We start from the raw sequence: 21,166 nt of genomic DNA on the forward strand, positions 1-21,166 counted from the left end.
CTGCAAGACCCTGCCACCCACTTCCTTCCCCACATCCCCCTCCCCGGTCTCTAGCCGTTGTGAGACGGCTTGCTGGTGCAGATGCGGAGACCAGTAAAAGACAGCTAACAGATCATGGGTCGAATCGTGGGTTGATCCTGGCGGATGCGGATCAGGTGCGGATCCACATTTTTGTATCCGCGCAGGGTTCTAGCTACAAAAACAGAAAACCCAATAATAATGGGGGATTATAACTATCCCTATATTGACTAGGTACACATCACCTCAGGACAGGATGCAGAGATAAAATTTCTAGTCACCATTAATGACTGCTTCTTGGAGCAGCTAGTCCAGGAACCCACAAGGGGGAGGCCATTCCTGATTTAGTCCTAAATGGGGCAAGTATCTGGTCCAAGAGGTGTATATAGCTGAACCCTCAGTAATAGCAACCATAGCGTAATTAAATGTAACATCCTTGTAGGGAGGAAAATAACAAAGAAACCCACCACAGTAGCATTTAACTCCAAAAAGGGAAACTACACAAAAATGAGAAAGCTAGTTAAATGGACATTAAAAGGAACAGTCACAAGTGTGAAATGCCCGCTAGCTGTATGAAAACTATTTAAAAACACGATTATAGAGGCTTAAACTATATATACACACCCCAAATGAAAAAAACCCACAGTAAGAGAATCTAAATAATGCCACCTTCACTAACCAACAGAGTAAAAGAGGCGGCTGCAGGTGTAAAGAGGTCAAATCCTACTGAGGAAAATAGAAAAGAAAAACTCTGGCAAGTCAAGTGTAAAATATAATTAGGTAGGTCAAAAAGAATTTGAAGGAAAACTAGCAAAGGCACAAAATCTAACAGCATTTTTTTTTTTTTTTAAGTACATCAAAAGCAGGAAGCCTGACAATCCAGCAGTGGGGTCACTGTACAATTGACGAGCTAAAGGAGCACTTAGTTGTGAAGAAACTAAATTAATTCTCTGCAACAATCTTCACTGCACCAGATGTGAGGAAATTCCAACATTGAGCCATTTTTTTAGGGCACAAATCTGAGAAACTGTCTCAGATTAAGATGTCAATAGATTAAGTTTTGGAATAAACTGATAAATTAAACACTAATAAATCACCAGGACCGGATGGTATTCATCCAAGAATTCTGAAGGAACTCAAATATGAAATTGTGGAAATATTAACAGTGGTATGTAACGTATCTCTTAAATCATCTTTTGTTGCAGAGAATTGGAGGATAGCTAATGCAATGCCAATTTTTGAGAGAGGCTCCACAGACAATCCTGACAATTACAGTCTGTTAAGCCTAACTTCAGTATCAGGCCAATTGGTTGAAACTATAGTAAAAGAACAGAATTATCAGGCACATATATGAACACAGTATGTTGGGAAAGAGTCAACATGGCTTTTGTAAAGGGAAATCATCCCTCGCTAATCTATTAGAATTCTTTGGGGGAGGTGGGGAGGTCAACAAACATGTTGTCAAGGGGGATCCAGTGGATATTGTGTACTTCAACTTTCAGAAAGCCTTTGACAAGGTCCCTCACAAAAGGCTCTTAAGCAAAGTAAAGAGTCATGGGATAAGAGGGAAGGTCTTCTCATGGATCAGTAACTGCTTAAAGATACGGAACAAAGGGTAGAAATGGTCAGTTTTCAAAATGAAAAGTAATAAATATTGGGGGTCCCTCAAGAATCTGTATTGGGACCAGTGCCACTAAGCATATTCCTAAATTATCTGAAAAAAGGAGTAAACAATGAGATGGCAAAGTTTGCAAATGATACTAAATTACTCAAGTCCAAAATTGACTGCTAAGAGTTATAAAGGGATCTCACAAAACTGGGTGACTGGGCAAGAAAATGGCATATGAAATTTAATGTTGATAAGCATAAGAGGCATGATCCCAACTATAAAAAAAGTGATGGGATCTAGAATAGCTGTTACCACTCAAGAAAGAGATCTTGGAGTCATTGTGGATAGTTCTCCGAAAACATCCACTCAATGTGCAGCAGCAGTCAAAAAAGCAAGCAGAATGTTGGGAATCATTTAAAAAGGGATAGATAAGACGACAGAAAATATATTGCCTCTATAAAAATCCATGGTACGCCCACATCTTGAATACTGCATGCAAATACTGCATGCATGTGGTCACCCCATCTCAAAAAAAGATATATTGGAATTGGAAAAGGTTCAGAAAAGGGCAACAAAAATGATTAGGGGTATGGAATGGCTACCATATGAGGAAAGATTAATAAAACTTGGACTTTTCAGCTTGGAAAAGAGATGATGAAGGGGGGATATGATAGAGGTCTATAAAATCATGACTGGTATGGAGAAAGTAAATAAGGAAGTGTGATTTACTGCTTCTCATAACACAAGAACTAAGGATCACCAAATGAAATTAATAGGCAGCAGATTTAAAGCAAACAAAAGGAAGTATTTTTCACACAACGCACAGTCAACCTGTGGAACTCCTTGCCAGAGGATGTTGTGAAGGCCAAGACTATAACAAGGTTTAAAAAAGAACTAGATAAATTCATGGAGGAGAGGTCCATCAATGGCTATTAGCCAGGATAGGCAGGGATGGTGTCCCTAGCCTCTGTTTGCCAGAAGCTGAGAATGGGCAACAAGGAATGGATCACTTGATGATTACTAGTTCTGTTTATTCCCTTGAGGGCATCCGGCATTGGCCACTGTCGGGAGACAGGATACGGGCTAGATGGACCTTTGGTCTGACCAGTACGGCCATTCTTATGTTCTGATTTAAATTTTTTAATTTAAATTCCCTAATATTGTCAGATCACAAAAGTCATATCACTTCCACAGTACTACATGAAAAACCATTTTAAAATACGCACTGAGATGCATTATTTTCAAAATACTTCACAAACCTTAATTTGGGACCATAGCCAACTAAATTACCAGCAAGCTGCGCAGCCGTGCAGCAGCCTATTTAGTGCCATGCAGGCACTTAAGGAACCCTCCCGTGGACCTGCGCAGCCGTGGGAGGGGCACCCCTCCCCCAGCCCGAACTCTGCTGCGGCGTGGCTGAACCCAGCTGCATATGGGTCACCCGGATCTGCTGGGGTGACGTGGCCAGATCGGCCCCAGCCGTGGCTGGGGTGGGGCAGCCTGGCCCCAGCCGTGGCCAGACAAGCCTGATCCAGACCCAGGCGCAGCCCCTCCCCTGGCCCAGACCTGCTGGGGCCAGGGGAAGGGGCGCCTATCCTACAGCCCCAACCCCAGAGCTGTTGCAGCAGGGAGAAGTGCCTCTCCCCCCCCAGCCCAGGTGCTGCTGCTGCGGGGATAGAGAGCTGGGGGAAGTCCTCTCTCCCCACTGTAGCCCCTGAGCACCCTCCTGCACCCTAACCCCTCATTCCCAGCCCCATCCCGGAACCTACACCCCCAGCCAGAGTACTCACACACCTGCACCCCAACCCTCTGCCCCAGCCCTGAGCCCCCTCCCACACTCCGAACCCCTAGGCCCCACCCCCCCACATGAATTTTGTTATGTGCACTGATATGAAGGTGATGTGTCATACCATCTCCACATTGGTGAACATAAAAATCATTCCGCACATTGGTGGGAAAAATTAGAGGGAACGCTGATAGCGAACATATTGTTTTGACCTACGTAGCCCATAATTCCTTTAATAAACCCACATTTTTATAAACTATGATAACATTACCTACTAACAAAATTAGGTAAAGGTCAAGATTTTCAGAAGTGACTACTTTTTGGTGCCGAACTTGAAAAACCTTGTATGGTCCCAATTTTCAGAAGGGAGGTGCTCGGCACTTTTGAAAAGTCAGGCCCCTTTAAAGTGTCAAACTGGGCTGCCAAAAATTGAACCATACAAAATTCCTAGCCAGAAAACTCAGCCTACTAGACACAAGCAGATACAAAAGACAAGGGGCCCATAGGTGAGGGTCACTGCACTGGAAAGAAACTGAGCCTCCACTCCTCCAGACACTAGAATTTATTATCAAGATGCCATCCAAAGCCACTTCTTGAGACTCCAGCATTCCTATCAGCTTCTAGCTAGTAGTTTCTAATACATTTGAGCTCTATCTCCCCTCTAACTCCTCAAAGGAAGAAGAGTATCTCTTTCTTCTCCTGGAGAACCCCCTGAATGCTTCAAAGATGCAGATTTTTACAGCTTTAAGCCATTTGATCATGAAGTTACTGAGAGGATTTCAAGGCACAACTTGAAGCATCTCTAAGTTGCACCAATGGCCAATAGCCCCCAAGGGTCTATTCTGGCAGCTGGGAATCACTGAGGCATAAGGACACCACATCACACCTTCATAGTAGGAGCATGTCTACACGACAGCACCAGAGACATCTTCCACTGACATAAACCAGGGGTTCTCAAACTGAGGGTTGGGACCCCTCAGGGGGTCATGAGGTTATTATGTGGATGGTCACCAGCTGTCAGCCTCCACCTCCAAACCCTGCTTTGTCTCCAGCATTTATAATACTGTTAAATATTTAAAAAATGTGTTTTTAATTTGGGGGGAGGGGGTGTCGCACTCAGAATCTTGCTGTGTGAAAGGGGTCCCCAATACAAAAGTTTGGGGACCACTGACACAGACACACCTATGCCAGCAGTTCAGTCAACCTAACTTCGGCACTCAGGACACAAAATTTTTCATGAGCAAAGCAGCTAGGTTGATCTAACTTTTAAGGGTAAAGGCTTAGAAAAGTGGTGAGATAATGCCAATACATTGGCTCTACACCACTTAGCCACTTTGCTTCCACAAGAGCAATGCTCATGGTGCCAGAGAAGCCACATTTACAGCTGCTTTTTATCACCAGAGAAGTGCAAACAGTCCTACAGAAGAGCTGAAAATCTGGCCTCAGCTCTTCAAACAAACTCCCCCCCCCCTCGCCCCCATGTCCCCCCATGGCTGCTACAAATAAAGGGTGGGGAAGAAAAGAGGCTTCCCTCCAACCTTTTATTTTGAGCCCTCTTCCCTGTAAATAATTCCAAACGTGAGCTTTAATAATAAAATGTAGCTGCAGGAGCGGCAGTGGCCCCAATAGGTTTTTAAAAACCTAACTCACAGGGTGAAATTGACAGGATTCTTGATATAGTAGTTTTACTACTGCTCACAGGATTCTGAACAGCAGCACTGAAACTGAGTTTTGTTAAATACATATTGTTGCTGCTGGGCAAGACTATGAAAAGTAGCAAAAGCAATTGCTGTCTAAAACATCAGAAAGACAATGTTGTATCTGCCCACATTATACGGGTTATCTTGAAATTTTAAGGGCTTCACATTTATACTCGTATATAAGCTTTAACTCAGTAGAAACTAATAATTTAAGTTCTAATGCTCAAAAGGGAAATCTTCCCATTCACTAAGAGAAACTGCATTTTTCAAGGCCCACTACTTTCTTCACCCCTCCTCTTAAAATACTTGTCTACAAAAAGTTTATATCAAAATAAGCAAAAATTTCTGGAAATTAAATTTTATACCTATGTGTATTTCCTATTTCACTAGTTAAATCTGTATCACTTGTAGACCTGAATAAAGAATTAGAAGTCATTTCTTCTGAAGCACATGACATTTTAATTTATTACTATACTGCTACTGCTAAACTTGTAAAAGCAGGTGCAGCCGGTATTCAACCCATCGCTGCTGGAAAGCAGAGGAAGAAAGAGAAGGACACATACTTCTTTTATATTTTTCCAGGGGTGAAGGAGTGAGTACCCACATCTTTCATTCCTGCTTACAAGTTTAAGTAGAAACACAATGAAAATTAAAATGCCACCTGAAAGTTAACACCACTGCTTCTTCAAATCTTATGGACAGCAACCACACTGAAACTCAGCACATTTTTGTAGATTTTACTTCACTGTTCCTGGCACATAGTGACTCACCAGAGAAAGCTGTTAACTCAGAAAAAGATGAGTGCTATTTCCCAGATTTTATTAATACACTGCCTCACTTAAAGCAATGCAGAGTTTGCATTTCCTTGCACTGTTAAGTGATGAAGATGACAATTTTTGACTTCAAGTTATAGGGAATCTACTGTTTACTCTAATGACCCATACCCAATGTTGAAGAGGAAGGCAAAATATTGATTCGGGTCAACACTTTAATGTACCTCTTCCTAATTACCTTGAATACAAGAACAGTTTTCAACATAAAACACTTCCACTGCTAAGTCCCCATATATAAAGTTTAGCTTGAGTGTATATTTTCCCTTCCCAAACTCTGGGTCCACTTCCTGATTGAAGGCAGTGACTGGGGAAATAAGGCTCTCTGATCATACTTGGAATAGATCAACGGGGGAAAAAACAACACCCCAGTGATGGGGGACATTTATATATTTAATATCTATATATCATTCATTTCATCTGAGCTGGATAAGTTATCCCCACTTTGGTGAAAGGAAAAATTGAGTAAGAGGTTAAATAATTTACATATTGAGTAGCAACAGAAACAGAATCTTGGTTCTCCAAGTCCCATATCCTATTCCTGGCCCACGACCCTTCCGCTTGGGAAGACTGAATAGCCAGCTACTAGGAAGAACTACATACTGTTACTGGCTGGCCACTCTAAGGCTTTGTCTACAATAGCACTTTTGTCGGCCACAGGTGTGAAATAACACACCCCAAACCAACATAAGTTTCGCCGACAAAAGCACTGGTGTGGACAGCTCTATGTCAGTGGGAGATGCTCTCATGCTGACATAGCTACTGCTGCTCATTGGGAGTGCTTTAATCTCCCGTGAGCATAGAGCAGCTACACAGGAGACCTGACAGCCGTGTAGCTGACAGCCGTGTAGCTGACAGCCGTGTAGCTGTGCTGCTATAAGGTCCATAGTATAGACACAGTTTAATACCTGCAATGGGATTGAGTGGAAGAGAATTTATGGCTTCACTATCCCTAGGATCATTACCAGGTGCTGGAGAGCACCCAACCATTGGAGTAGACTATAGTCCCTACTAATTCCTCACTTTTGTGGGAGATTCAGGCAACAAATGTTTCTCCCACTTCTAGGTATTACTCCTAAGCATCCACCCTGATCAAATGCAGATTTCCTATGTGGCTTTAAACAAGCCAGCCAGTGGCTACCATATAGTTTTGACTCGAGCCTCTCAATCCTCAGCAGCGTTAAATATGCACAATAAAGTTGGCTCACTGAGGGAAAACACCAATGATTTCAACCAGAAGTGAGAAGCGGGAGATGGAAACAGAAAAGTCAATCTCAAATTAACTACGAATTTCTAATCCACAATCGGGAAACATTCCCTAAACAGGTTTAATATTTCCAAAGTAGGAAATTGGAATACCTATGTGAATCAAGTTAAGCACATGCACGTGTCTGCAGGATTGAGGCCTTTGATTATTATAACAACCTCTTCCTCATTTCCATCCACTACCACAAAAATATAAACTCCAAACATTTCTAGACTTTTGAGTCCAGAGGATATGGTTCATATGCCCCAATCCTACAACTGCATGGGGGCTCCACGGGGACACAGGATCTGTGCAAATGTTGCTGCAGGATTGTAGGAAATATTGGATTATTCCAGTATTATAGGAAATCATGTCAGCAATGGGAATTGGGAACACAGAGAAAATGCATTCCATGAGGCTGCAAAGTTGTCACACCAAAAACATCTGAAAAACTGCCTAGCAGTCTGAGCACAGGACTAGGAATCAGACACTAGAAAATGCTGATTTGCCATGTGATTTTGGACGTCTCTGTCTGTTTCTTCAGAGTCACTGGCCACATCTACACTAGCAAGTTTACAGATGCACAGCCCTGCAGCTGTAAGATTCCTCATTTAGCCACTCTATACCAAAGTGGGAGAGAGTGCTCTGGTTGACATAAAACTACTTCAATGAGCAGCTAGCTAAGTCAACAGGAGACACTCTCCCACCAATATAGTGCTGTGCACACTACCATTTATGCTGGCAAAACTTATGTCCCTCGTGGGGTGTTTCTTTCACGTCCTTGAGTGACATAAGTTTTACTGACATAAATGGTAATGTAAACATGGCCTAAGAACACCTGAGTTGCCCCCCACCCTAACAGAGACATTATAACAAATAATTTAGGCATAAAACAGAGAGTAAAGGGGAAATGGTTTCAATCTGGAACTGAAATTTACAACAAAACTGTTCATCACCAGAGCAAGAAGCTTTAAAAATAAGGCCTTCAAACAAGGCCCTGTAAAGCTACTGAGATTGTGAGCGTTTCAGTGAAACAAAACTGTGGCAAAATCCATCCCAAATGAGCAAGAGAACTAGTTTAACATGAATCCAGGTAAAGGGGGGGGGGGCATCGATCCCACCCACCCCCCCAGAAGTGCAGCGCTGGGAGAGGGCAAACCCAGAGGAGCAAGGCTGCAGATGCACCCCGCTCTGCCCCAACACAACCCCCGCCCCGGGAGAACGTGGTGCCAGCACTGGGTGCCGGGAGGGGGCCCCGCGGGCTAATGGTGCAGGGAGGGGGGCGCTTCCCACAGGCCTTAGACCTCCCCCACCTTTTGATGCTAGCTAAGCAGTAGGAGAAACCCTGGACCCCGACCTCCCTGCTGCCCTAGCCCTTCCCCGCTGCCCCATCCGTCCCGCCGCCAGCAGCCCGCAGGAACGCCACGGAGGGGAGGGACGGAGCAGGCCGCACGGCCTGCGCACCTGGGTCCGTGCGTCCCGCACGCCCTGGCTCCCCCGCCCCCGGGGCTGGATGCCGCTACCCTCCGTGCCCCGAGCGGGCCCCGAGCAGCGGCGCCGCTTACAGGGCCCGCGAGGCGGCCTCACCTTCGCACTGGTTTTCTGCGACCCGCCTGGCGTTTTGTCCGCCATCTTGATTCTCTCCCTGGCTCAGCCCTGGCGGCAAGGAATCGAGCACCGATTGAAGAGGAAAGGGGACAGGCCGCGCGGAGGAGGGGGGGGGGGAAGTGCGACGAATCGATGGCCGAGCTAGCGATGCGGACGGCGGGGATGCGGCGGCGGGTCTGGCTCGGCCTGATGAGCGCGCGGCAGCCGTTGTCGACCTAAAGATACTGCAGTGTGCTGCGTTTGTGTCAGGGGGCCTGACTCTCCCGTCACGTACGCACGTTTTACCCCCGTGTAACACCATTGAGTGCACTGGAGTCACACCAGCTTAACACTGGCGTAAGAGAGTGGTGAAGAAGGCCCCAGGAGTGAGTGTACTGGTAAGGGTGTAACAGGGTGGGGGATTAGGCAGAGTGCTGGCCCTGGCCTCTGCCTGAAGACAGGATACTTGCCTAGGTGGACCAGTGGGCTGACCCGTACAATCATTCTTACGTTTTTTATGTTTGCTCTGGTACTTTACTCAAATGATAATTCCCTTGCTGATCCTGCTCTCAGTTTTGGGAGCTGCTCTCTGTATGCAAAAAGAAAAGGAGTGCTTGGGGCACCTTAGAGACTAACCAATTTATTTGAGCAAATTGGTTAGTCTCTAAGGTGCCACAAGTACTCCTTTTCTTTTTGCAAATACAGACTAACACGGCTGTTACTCTGAAACCTGATCTCTGTATGCAGTTCCCATGCCACCAGATGTGCACTGTTTCATGCAGCTGGGACTTTGCTTCTCATTCTGCCTGTAGCATGCATGTCACTGTGAGGCAAAGTCAGGAGAAGATCCCCCATCAGTGAGAGAGTGCTGTTGGAGTGGCTACTTCTCCCAGGCCTTTACAATGGGTAGGATAATGAGGCAAGCTTGGAGCTCAGAACTTTGGAAGCAAAATGCCCCTTAATATTTAAGTAAGAAAGCGGGAGAAAGGATAGAAAAAAAGAGGAAAAATGGATGGTGGCATAAGGGGGTAAAAACGAAGGAGGAACGGGATGAGAAGCCAACTGGAAGGTTGGTAGGGAACTCAAAGTGGGCAGAGAGGTAAGAAGGAAAGAACATGAGCAGAAAGAAAGGGGCAGAGCAAAGGGGAAGGGAGGGAGAGACCAAGAATAGACAGAGAAGGGGAGGGAAATGAATGAGGAGAAAGACAGATTCTGAATCAGCAAGGTACTTAAGCATATGAATAGCCTATTGACTTCAGTAGAACTATATATGCACTTAAAGCTAAGTAGTGTCTTGCTGAATCTGGACTTCAATGCTGGCGGGGGTGGGGGAAATTGTATCTATGCCTTTATTATCTCCAGAGTTGATTCCTGCAACAGGCTCTACCTGGCTGTCTACAAAGGCCACTAGAGATATGTCTACATGGCAATAAAAAGCCTGTGGCACAGCTGCAGTTGGCCTGGGTCAGCTGATTTGGGTTTGCAGGGCTCAGGCTGTGGGGCAATAAAATAGCTCTGCAGATGTTCAGGCTCAGGTTGATAGAGCCTGGCCTCTGAGGCACCATGAGTGGGGAGGGTCTCAGAGCCTACGTCCTCCAGCCTGACTGTCAACAGTGCTATTTTTAGGCCCGTGGCCTAAGCCTTGCTAGCCCAAGTTAGTTGACCTGTGTTCTGTGACTCAGTGCCATGAGTTTCTTATCATAGTGTAGACATACTCTAGGAAGCATCAGCTAGTGTTGAACATGGTTGCCCAGCTTCTGAGCAAGGTGAGCTGGTGGGAGCATTTTACATTACTGCTCCATACTGCACTGTGTGGGTGAAGATTTAGGTACTGGTTATGATCAGCAAAACACTGAAGCACCCTTGTACTTAGGTCTCGTTTAAGTCAATGGACATGCTTATAGCTACATACACAATTGCCATCATGGGGATGCTTTGTGGATATACCATGTTATATTACAGAACTTTGATAAGATGAAATGTCAGCCAAAGATAACCTGTCTCTAAAGTTGGGGTGAGAGACCTGTAACTTATTGCTAGGATGATTATGGTGAGGAAGATCAGGTTTTATCATTAATTAAAGGGAGGAGATTGGGGGGCAGTGCATGAGAGTAGTCAAGCATGTTCACAAAATCCAAGGATGACAGGATTTTGAGAAGAAGAGTATGATCCACAGTGTCAAGGTGGGCAGCCTGGTGAAGCTACCTGTCAAGGTTCCTCCCCCACTCTGAACTCTAGGGTACAGATGTGGGGACCTGCATGAAAAACCTCCTAAGCTTATCTTTACCAGCTTAGGTCAAAACTTCCCAAGGTATGAAATATTCCACCCTTTGTCCTTGGATTGGCCGCTACCACCACCAAACAAATACTGGTTACTGGGGAAGAGCTGTTTGGAAGTGTCTTTCCCCCAAAAATACTTCCCAAAACCTTGCACCCCACTTTCTGGGCAAGGTTTGGTAAAAAGCCTCACCAATTTGCCTAGATGACTACAGACCCAGACCCTTGGATCTTAAGAACAGCGAACAATCCTCCCAACACTTGCACCCCCACTTTCCTGGGAAATGTTGGATAAAAAGCCTCACCAATTTGCATAGGTGACCACAGACTCAAACCCTTGGATCTGAGAACAATGAAAAAGCATTCAGTTTTCTTACAAGAAGACTTTTAATAGAAATAGGAGTAAATAGAAGTAAAGAAATCCCCTCTAAAATCAGGATAGTAGATACCTTACAGGGTAATTAGATTCAAAACATAGAGAATCCCTCTAGGCAAAAACTCAAGTTACAAAAAAGATACACAGACAGAAATAGTTATTCTATTCAGCACAATTCTTTTCTCAGCCATTTAAAGAAATCATAATCTAACGCATACCTAGCTAGATTACTTACTAAAAGTTCTAAGACTCCATTCCTGTTCTATCCCCAGCAGAAACAGCATATAGACAGACGGAGACCCTTTGTTTCTCTCCCTCCTCCCAGCTTTTGAAAGTATCTTGTCTCCTCATTGGTCATTTTGGTCAGGTGCCAGCGAGGTTACCTTTAGCTTCTTAACCCTTTACAGGTGAGAGGAGTTTTCCCCTGGCCAGGAGGGATTTCAAAGGGGTTTACCCTTCTCTTTATATTTATGATACTACCGATGTAGGTTTCCCACTCCTAGTTTGTGGAGGATGGTGCTGGAATCTTTTCCATGTAATATAACTGCAAAACTGTTTTGCTTCCGGCCTTAAACAATGTTTCAGGCTGACTTTATTTGGGAGACCTTGCACTCCCACCCCCCATCTCTTTCTCTCTTGCATATGCACACTAAATAATACAGAGATTAATTGTTCCTCTTTCATTTTTCAAACAATCACCTTGCATGGATTAACTTAATCTTTTTCATAATCTACACGTCAGAACTTCTGATAAAAATAACTTGTTAACAGTGGAAATTGAATTTCCATATCGAATTCTTATTAAAATTATCATTTGTGTTAATGTGGTAATTGATTTGTTTGCTGTTTTCTTATTTTATGAGTACAGAAAATTTACAGTTGGTTAGTAAAAAGCCTCTCAGAGATAATTCATTCAAATGGCATACTGGGGTTCTATGTGTACTGTGTCTCAGTGACTCCATACCAAATTTGCTTAGTTTATAGCTAAAGAGAAGGATATTTTCTAACTGCCAACCCAGCAGACTCAGTCTGTTTTTTGAAAGTCAGGATGGATTTTTTCTGACTCATCATCACAAGTAATGAAGATTCTGCAGGCCAAATTCTCCAGAGTTACACCTATTCAATCCCATTATCTTCCCATTCTGGTCTCAGTTACGACTGTATACATTGTAAGTCTTCAGCGGGGTAACACAAGTGTAACTGAGCACATAATCTGGTCCCGCAATTGGAATTTGTTGATGCACAGCAAGAATAAAATCCAGCTCACTTGCTGATTATTGCATTAGCTTTGCAGTAAGATTAAAAAACTGTACAAACTTTTTTGGAGCCTAATGTGAGTATGACTCTGAATACACACAGGGAGTTGATCTGTTGAGTAAAAAGGTACTTTTCAGAGCAGAACACACTTTGTGTAATTATCCAGTCCCACTAGAGGGCACATATGGCACAGTTGATTTTCAAAAGGAAAACAAAATTACACATAACCATGGATGTAAGCAAGCATATGTGATGTACACCACAGGATGCAGATTTTAATTTCTGGAGGCAGCATTACTCTGGAATACTGGCAGGTTTCTTTGTCAAGCATTTATTTCCATACGGCTACATCTCTATATCTAAGTGCATCTGCTTTGTTAGTGATCATAGTGGGCTAAATTCGTCCCTCATGTAGCTCTGTTGACTTCAGTTGAGTTACTCCAGGGAATGCATTTGTCCTCATTGTGTGTTATTTCTGGTCTACATTGGGAGTTTATGTATGCTTTGCTACTGCAGGCACAAGCAGTGGATTGAGTATGGGCCCAAATTTCAAATTGCATGTCAGTTATCTCTCATGAGGATGTTTAAAAGAAGGAAAAGAGGAAATTCAAGTTATTCACAATAGAAAATAGCCTGAGACCACTTGTAAGGAAATCTGTTACGTTTATGGAGTAAATTCCGATCATAAAATAGCTTATTTTAAATTTGGAATGGATGTTGATTTTACATTTGACGAGTATGATTTCTGATTCACGGAAAAGAAACTTGAACAAAGGAAATTTAGCAAAACAAATTGGATTACTTTCCAATATGGTAGGGGAGTGGAAGGATCGCACTTGTGTGGCTGAGCAGAGGGTGGCTGGACACAGAGGAGGCATGTGGGGGAATGCCCATTTCTCTCTGCCCCTCCCTACCTTCAACAGCCATACTAACACACAAGCCACATGCACACACACACCTCCATGCAGAACAACTCCCCAGCAGTGTAACTAAGAAGCTGGGGACACCAGTAGGGGCCCCTACAACTGGTATGGAGCCACAGATCCTCCCTACAGAGTGTATGGTTCTTATTAAGGGCACAGAGAGCTTATTTCTAACACCCCATTGATTTTACTTAAATATTACATAACACAGCAACCAAAGACTGCTGTAAACTACAGCCTGCTGCAGTCCATTCTGCTCCCTATCGTTCAGAACCCCACCTTCCATGCTGAAGAATCAGTTTTGATCTCCACAGCCACACTTACCTCCTTATACATCACCTGCTCCACATAGGGAGGGCATGAGCCTCCTACAAATCCACTGGGCTCCATCCCGAGTTTTGGAGTGAAACCACTGTCAGTTCTGAGGGGAGAAGTGGGAGGAAGATAATTCCTTCCTCTGACAAGAAGATTTAGGAAAAACTCAGTCAGGGAGATTTTACATCCCCCCAAACCTGGTCATAAAGGAATTGCCACAGGAAGGGGTGATCTGGGCCAGTGAATCTTTAGGGGTGGATAAAGAAGGATCCTTGTATTCTTGTGGTCTGGACAACAACAATGAGGGAATCCCCCCAGCTTCCTAGAATTCTCTTGATGGCCTACCCATTTGATACAGGATTAATATGCATTGTCACCCACTCCTTGCCATCTTTTATTATGTAGCTCTGGGCCCAGATAGAGCCCTGAGTTAGAGGCAGAGCAGCAGGAGAATATGAAATATATAGAAAGTACCCACAGAGATGCAGGAGATGATGCAATAGGAGGGGATGCAAGATGCTATTGGACTAACCTGGTGTTGCACTGACTGAGATACCTGGATTAGAAGGAAGATCAAGGACTCTGGGTAAAGACAAATGTCCAGCTGGAAGGGTGTGTGTTGTGGGAATACCAGCATTTTGGGGGAGACCTACCATTTTGGTGATTGCAGGCCCCATTTTGGCTTTAATCCATTCATTTAATCCACTTCATTAATTCTTTTAATTACTCATCTCATTGTCTCCATCTAGCTGCTTACTGCTCAGCTTCCGGGAACATGTAATTAATAAATTGTACCAAAGTAAGAGCAATATGATCCAGAGTATGCTGAGAAAAGGAGGGGTGACAAAGTCATCTCTAACAATACATTTCAAATTAAAGTGAATTCCTGAATCCATGCTATTTATAAAGCAATGCAGCAGCCCTGTAGTACAATAGCAGCCAGCATACAGTGAGTGAATGATAATATCATGCCATCTCTTGGGCTTAAGTGAGGCATCACAGAGATGCAGAAATCAATGAAGGATTACTACCGGGAGAGATGGACTAATAAAAAGAAAATCATAAAAATAATATTTGGCACTTGTACATATTTTCAGTAAAATGTAGTGGGTCTGGAAGGATGCAGGTATCGGAGCTCCTCAGTTATTGTCATCACAATAATAACCAACATTAGTGTTACCAGATTTGCCTGTTACTTTGGGATATGCTCATTTATCAGGGTTACTCTTCTGGGGGAGGGGAGGTCTGTAATTCTATCAGTGTATTGCTTGTGATACTTGTGTTCTCATACGGAGCTCTACTTTTCCCTGCTGCAAGTTTCCGCCCAGTGGTGCTATCTGTTGTAGGAGCAGCAGTGATCTGTATGCTCTGTATGACTATGCTATGTATAATCTTTATGCTCAAAAGGTCTATTACACTCTCCCCTCCTTTTGTCTCCTCTCCCTCTTTGAATACCTGTGAAGTGGCTTTCCTCCTCCTCCTTCCTCCTGGAATGCTTGTGTAAGCAGTGTCAGGATGAGCTCCACCCTGACATCTGGTGGTGAGGTGTGGCAAGTTGTGGAAAAGAACTTCAGGGGCCGATCTCATTTGCATAGGCACACCCACCCCGCCTAGAATGAGGCCATAGCTGCCCAAATGGTCACTTTGGCTGCAGTGGGATCCCCAGTGTCTCTGTTATTGGGGCAGGAAGAATAAATTGTTATTACCCTGATTATGGGAACTGTGCTTGGAACTGTACTTGGCCTTTTGTTATGATGAAGGGACCCACCATCAACTAAGTAGCACTCGCTAGGCAAGGGTCATGGGTTCCAAAACTTTGTGAATTGAGAGAGGTTGGGGACAAGTATTAATACTTGGTGGCATGGGCCCTTTGGTGAGGGCCTTACATGCTAATTGCACTTTGTCCTCTCTCTACTGTGGAATATCAGAGCTAATTTTGGTTTCATTTGGAGTCTAGTTACAGGCTGCTGAGCTCACTTTGGGCTAATGGTGCACTAGTACTGAGGCTCCCCTACTACAAGCTGAATTCACCAAAGAGCTGACCTGACTAAGAGCTGAAATCACTGAGTGTTGTATTAAGTAGTGGGGGAACCTGAAGATATATTGTGGAGAAGTTTGCGGGACGGTTGGAGTGCCTTGTGGACAGGCTGGTGGAGCAGTTTTCATAGGACGGCGGGAGCTGCTGGTGGGACGCGGAGCAGAGCAGTTCGTGGACTGGCTGGTGGAGCAGTTCATGGGACGGTGGGAGCTGCTTGTGGGCCACGGAGCGGAGTGAAGCAGTTTGTGGGGCGGCTGGTGGAGTGGAGTGGAGCGGAGCGGAGCGAAGGCCTATGGAGCTGTGGGGCGGTCAGCTTCAGTTCATGTAAAGTGCCTTTTACCCCCGCCCCCATCTCCACTCAGGTTGGGAGGTAAAGCTCTGCAGATAAACTTTTGAACTCTGGGGCTGCCCTGACCAGGGACAGAGACTTTTGGGTCATTGGACTTTTGGGACTTTGGGTGATTTGGGGTTGCTGGACTCAAGAACCAAAGGGAAAGGGCATGCCCCAATTTGCTTGCGATGGGTTTTTTGCTCATGGGTTGTGTTACGAATCCTGTTGGCGGTGTTTCCCCAACATAATGCCACATTGTTTCTTTCTGTTATTAAAAGGCTTTTTGCTACACTCAGACTATGTGCTTGCGAGATGGGAAGTATTACCTCTTGGAGGCGCCCAGCGGGGGTGGTATATATTTGTCCCAGGTCACTGGGTGGGGGCTCGAGCCGGTTTGCATTGTGTTATTGGAATGGATCCCCTAGATATTGAACCCGGCCCTTGTTGCTGCCAACTCTGATGGGCAGAAGGGTTACATTTGTGGGATGAATGGGCTGCTTCAGAAGAGCTCTAAGGTAGACAAGGTGTCTGGGACTCTAATTAGGCAGTGATCACACACCCAATGCCTGGACACTGCCTGAGGTGGAGTGTGACCAACCAGAAGCAGCCAAGTCATCTCTAGTCGCAGGCCACGAGGAGCAGGTCCTTAAAAGGGGAAGGGGCCATGTGCTCATGTGTGCACTCATAAGCTTGTACCACTGTGTTGCAGTCCATCGTGCCTTGGGAAGACTTACCTTCATCACACCATCCATTGCTGCCCAGTGGGACACTTACCTTGAAGGATCCTGACATCTCCAGTGCTGTGCCTGTCCTGGGAGCGTGAATATGTGAGTGTGACACACACACACCCGCCCTTTTCTTTTGAGTTTAGCTATCAGAATAATAAACATGCTGCTTTCTGCCAAACTCTGGCCGCCTGGGGTGTTGTTAGAATGGCCCCAAAAGAAAGGGGCAGACCCCTGGATGCCAGGGGCAGTTCCACCTGGGAATACAATTCCTGAACTAGAGCTCATGTGGATCAATATGCACTTATAAACAGTCCCAATAAGGTGGGACTGGATCTTGCAGCTGCCTGGCTCCTGTGGCAAGCAGGCTGGCAATGGCAGGCAGCAAAGAGTCAGCTCGCCATTGAAATAGATTCACTCAAGGACCAATGTAATGAGTTGGAGAAGGAACGGGATATGTGGAAGGCGCAGACTTTGACTGCTAGCGCCCAGGCTTCTTCCCTCTCTGTGGCAGCAGTACAGGCAGCCACAGCAGAGGAGGAGAGGCAGCGGGTGGAAACAGAGAATGCTACTCTGAGCCAGGCAGTTACCTGCCTGAAGGATCTGTTCCTGGAGGGGTCCGCCTGGGAGAACAGGGTCCGTGGGGCTTATTCAGCCTGGGTTGCTGCCATTGGGGTGAAAGCCCAGGGGGATGCAGGACCATATGATGATTGGGACAGGGATATCTGGTTTGATCTGGATCCCCTGGATCCGGACCCCAGATGGCCAAACCCCAGACACCATGTTGCAGCTGTCCAGAGGGTGGTCTGAAACTATGGGCCTGCACCCGCAGGAAGAAAGGCAGCTCCAAGTACTGGACACACTGTGGCAGAGACCGAGTTGACTCTCAAGCAAGCAATAGAGTTAGCAAAAACCCCGGAGAGAAAATGGGTACACCACGGACAACTCAAAGATCAGGGTCTGCCGCGGCGGGAGCACTGTTCTAATTTGTTTCTGAGCTTCTATCTTTCAGCCTCCAAACTGGAACATCAGGAGAGCTGGTACCAGCTGACGAGTTATAGAAATACCATGGTGATAGTGTCGCGGCAAAGTCTGTATTGCATGTTCTGTGTCTGTCTCTGGTGGGTGTCTTGTGCTAGCATTGGGCCCAGAGAGAGAGGGGATACTACACTAGACAGGATAAATGCATTTTCCTCTCTCTGCTTCCCCCATCTCCAACCAAATTATCACTCACATCCACCTCTGTCCAAAAGACTTTGGTCCCCAATACATCAGGTTTATTTTTTGTTAGGTTCTCTAATAATCATTTTGCTGTTAAGTTTTGTTATTGATACATTTGTATTGTTAGTTACATTTTCTTGTATTGTTAATTCCACTTTCCAACTGTGGTACTCCTACAAATCTTATTTGTTGTGTATACTTAAGGGTTAGGGTTGACTTTTATTGTTTGATGGCTATTGCAGCATTAAACTTGGGCCTCATTTTGTTTGTCAATGTACCCAATTACTGTAATGATGATGGTTTTATTGTATTCCCAATTATTATAATTGTGATTGTTTGCATTTGTGTTTATATTATATCTGGTGTTTAGTCAATTGTAATGATTTTAGATATATTGACCTAGTTATGATTGTTTGGTCTGTTTGCAACAGATCACCTGTGCCCTACAAGGACAACAACTACTGTAATGATCATAGATCAAGGGGCAGAGTGTTGTAGGAGCAGCAGTGATCTGTATGCTCTGTATGACTACGCTATGTATAACCTCTATGCTCAAAAGGTCTGTTACACTTCCTCCCTCCCTCCCCCCCTTCCCCGGTTTTGTCTCCTCTCCCTCTTTGAATACCTGTGAAGTGCCTTTCCCCCTCCCACTCCCTCCTGGAATGCTTGTGGGATGAATGGGCTGCTTCAGAAGAGCTCCAAGGTAGACAAAGTGTCTGGGACTCTAATTAGGCAGCGATCACACACCCAATGCATGGACACTGCCTGGACACTGCCTGAGGTGGAGTGTGACCAACCAGATGCGGCCAAGTCCTCTCTAGTCGCAGGCCATGAGGAGCAGGTCCTTAAATGGGGAAGGGGCCATGTGCTCAAGTGTGCGCTCATAAGCGTGTACCGCTGCGTTGCATTCCATCGTGCCTTGGGAAGACTTATCTTCATCACACCATCCATTGCTGCGCTGTGGGACACTTACCTTGAAAGATCCTGGCATCTCCAATGCCGTGCCTGTCCTGGGAGCGTGAGTATGTGAGTGTGAGTATGACTCCCCCCCTCCTTTTCTTTTGAGCTTAGCTATCAGAATAATAAACATGCTGCTTTCTGCCAAACTCTGGTGGTCATTAGTCCTCCCTAAGCTTACTAGCTGGCCCAATTTCGGATAACACTATCCTGCAGGACCGAGGTTCCACAGGGCTGGGTTCTTCCACTCCAGAATCAAACAAACACACACACACATTAACAGAGAGTGTCTGAGAGGACTGGGTCAATCAGCACTCTCAAGCTGACCCCTTAGATGTCCCTGGACTCAGCAGGCTGGGTGGAACAGCACTTCCAAGCTGTCACCCTCATAGGCCCTTGGATTCAGCAGGCTGGGTGGAACAGCACCTCCAAGCTGTCACCCTCCTATGCCAGGAGCACCGCACCGCATAGAGTACTCCTGAGCAAACTGGGGCGAGCAACACTTCCAAGCTGCCACCGTCATATGCCCCAGGTTCAGCACGTCCCTATCCTCACTTTCACGTTACACTTGTTCTAGTAGTAATCCACTTGATGAGCAAACCCCACAGGATTTTTGGCACTGAAGGAATCTTTAGCTTCGGTATGAGGAGTGTTGCTGCAGAGTGAATGAGGACACCAAAAAACACCCACGAGGAGGGGAGGGAGAGAGAGAGAGAAGCAACCAGCTTAACCATGAAAGTTATGTATTGCCAGGTAACAACCATAGGGGAGCCAAACGAACAAAAAACAGTTATAATATTAAATCTAACTTAAACTTGATTATAAAAGTCAGCTTTAGAAAACTATAATTGATCACACAAGTCAGGGTCAGAAGTCTATACCTAGAGAAAGAGCTGAGTTCTCACCACTCCGTGAAGCTTGAATCAATTTTTGGGCACTGCAGGGTTCTTTTAGTTTAGGTACAAGAAGCGTTGCTGCAGAGCGAATAAGGAAGCCAAAAAACACCCACAGGTTGGGGTGGGGGAGAAGAGGAGAGAGAGAGAGAGAGATGGGTTCTCACCACTCCAGGAAGTTTGAATCGATCAGGAGTCTCAGATGGTGGTGGTGGTAGCTGAGAGGCCGGAGTGCTGGAGACAAGCAGAGCCCCCAGTACAATCAGTCAGGAGAAGATGATGTCCCCATGGAACTGATGCAGATTTTGGATCCAGCCATCAGAACACTTACTTGAGCATGGGTAGGGGTTTTTGTAGGGAAACAACAATGGTTCAAGGGAGAACACTAGATTTCTTTATGGGTAAACTGGTGGCTCAAGGGAATATACCAAAGTTGTTTTGTGCAGGCTAGACAATAGGAACTGATCATTCCACGCTATGAGCGGTGTTCCTTGGAGGGAGCTCACCATGCAATTAGGGAGTTTCACTATTTTGGTTACCAATAAAGGATTTATTACTAGAATTGGTCTGATAACTACTGAGCTTGGTATGTACAGGCATGGGTTCAATAATATCTGGAGCAGAGATCCCCCATCATGCAGTGCTTCCCTGCTTTTCTCCTCCCAGAGTTCCATGCGGGTCTTGCCTTGGAATCTCTGTTCTCCATTCTGTATGCTACTGGAGATGCCTCCCTGTTCCATCTTCAATGCAAATGAGGCTAGGGGAGTTTCCTTAATCTTGTCACCTTGTCCCAGGGGTTTAGTTGTGTCTCCCACTGCCTTTTCATTGCTTTTTATAAGTCTTTCTTCTGATCAGTTTTGGTTCAAGCAGAGGCTGCGTGGGGGGTGGAGGGAAAGGTCTTTTGTGAGTCAAACACAATGACACAGAGCTGATAGGTAACGAGTCCCCCCATTGATGGGGTGCTTGCACTGAGCGAGTATCCCCATCATATCCTTACTCCGTTGTTCCAGGTCTCATCTTCAATCCATTGCAGCTGCCGCATCAGTCGCTGGATCCAGCAAACCAGTAGAACCAGAC

General features: G+C 45.4%; 1 protein-coding gene and 1 long non-coding RNA gene across 7 annotated transcripts in view; one reads left to right on the forward strand and one right to left on the reverse strand.

Annotated features, from left to right (window-relative positions):
• The window catches only part of U2SURP (U2 snRNP associated SURP domain containing), a 74,296-nt gene extending 65,416 nt beyond the window's left edge, over positions 1–8,880 (reverse strand). For 5 of the 6 annotated variants that reach the window (XM_084638594.1, XM_084638592.1, XM_084638597.1 and 2 more), the window contains exon 1: positions 8,777–8,880. In XM_084638594.1, coding sequence (XP_084494720.1) covers positions 8,777–8,821 — 45 coding nt within the window. In that variant the 5' untranslated portion in view covers positions 8,822–8,880. The remainder of the gene's footprint in view (positions 1–8,776) is intronic. The other variant, XM_084638593.1, reaches the window with a different exon arrangement.
• Positions 8,881–8,941: 61 nt separating this feature from the next.
• On the forward strand, positions 8,942–19,345 carry LOC311526003. The gene is made up of 2 exons (XR_014712924.1): positions 8,942–9,174; positions 17,003–19,345. It is a non-coding gene; the product is annotated as an uncharacterized lncRNA (long non-coding RNA).
• Positions 19,346–21,166: the final 1,821 nt, after the last annotated feature.

Source organism: Lepidochelys olivacea, assembly GCF_965140295.1.
Source record: "Lepidochelys olivacea isolate rLepOli2 genome assembly, chromosome: 9".
Classification (NCBI taxonomy): domain Eukaryota; kingdom Metazoa; phylum Chordata; order Testudines; family Cheloniidae; genus Lepidochelys; species Lepidochelys olivacea.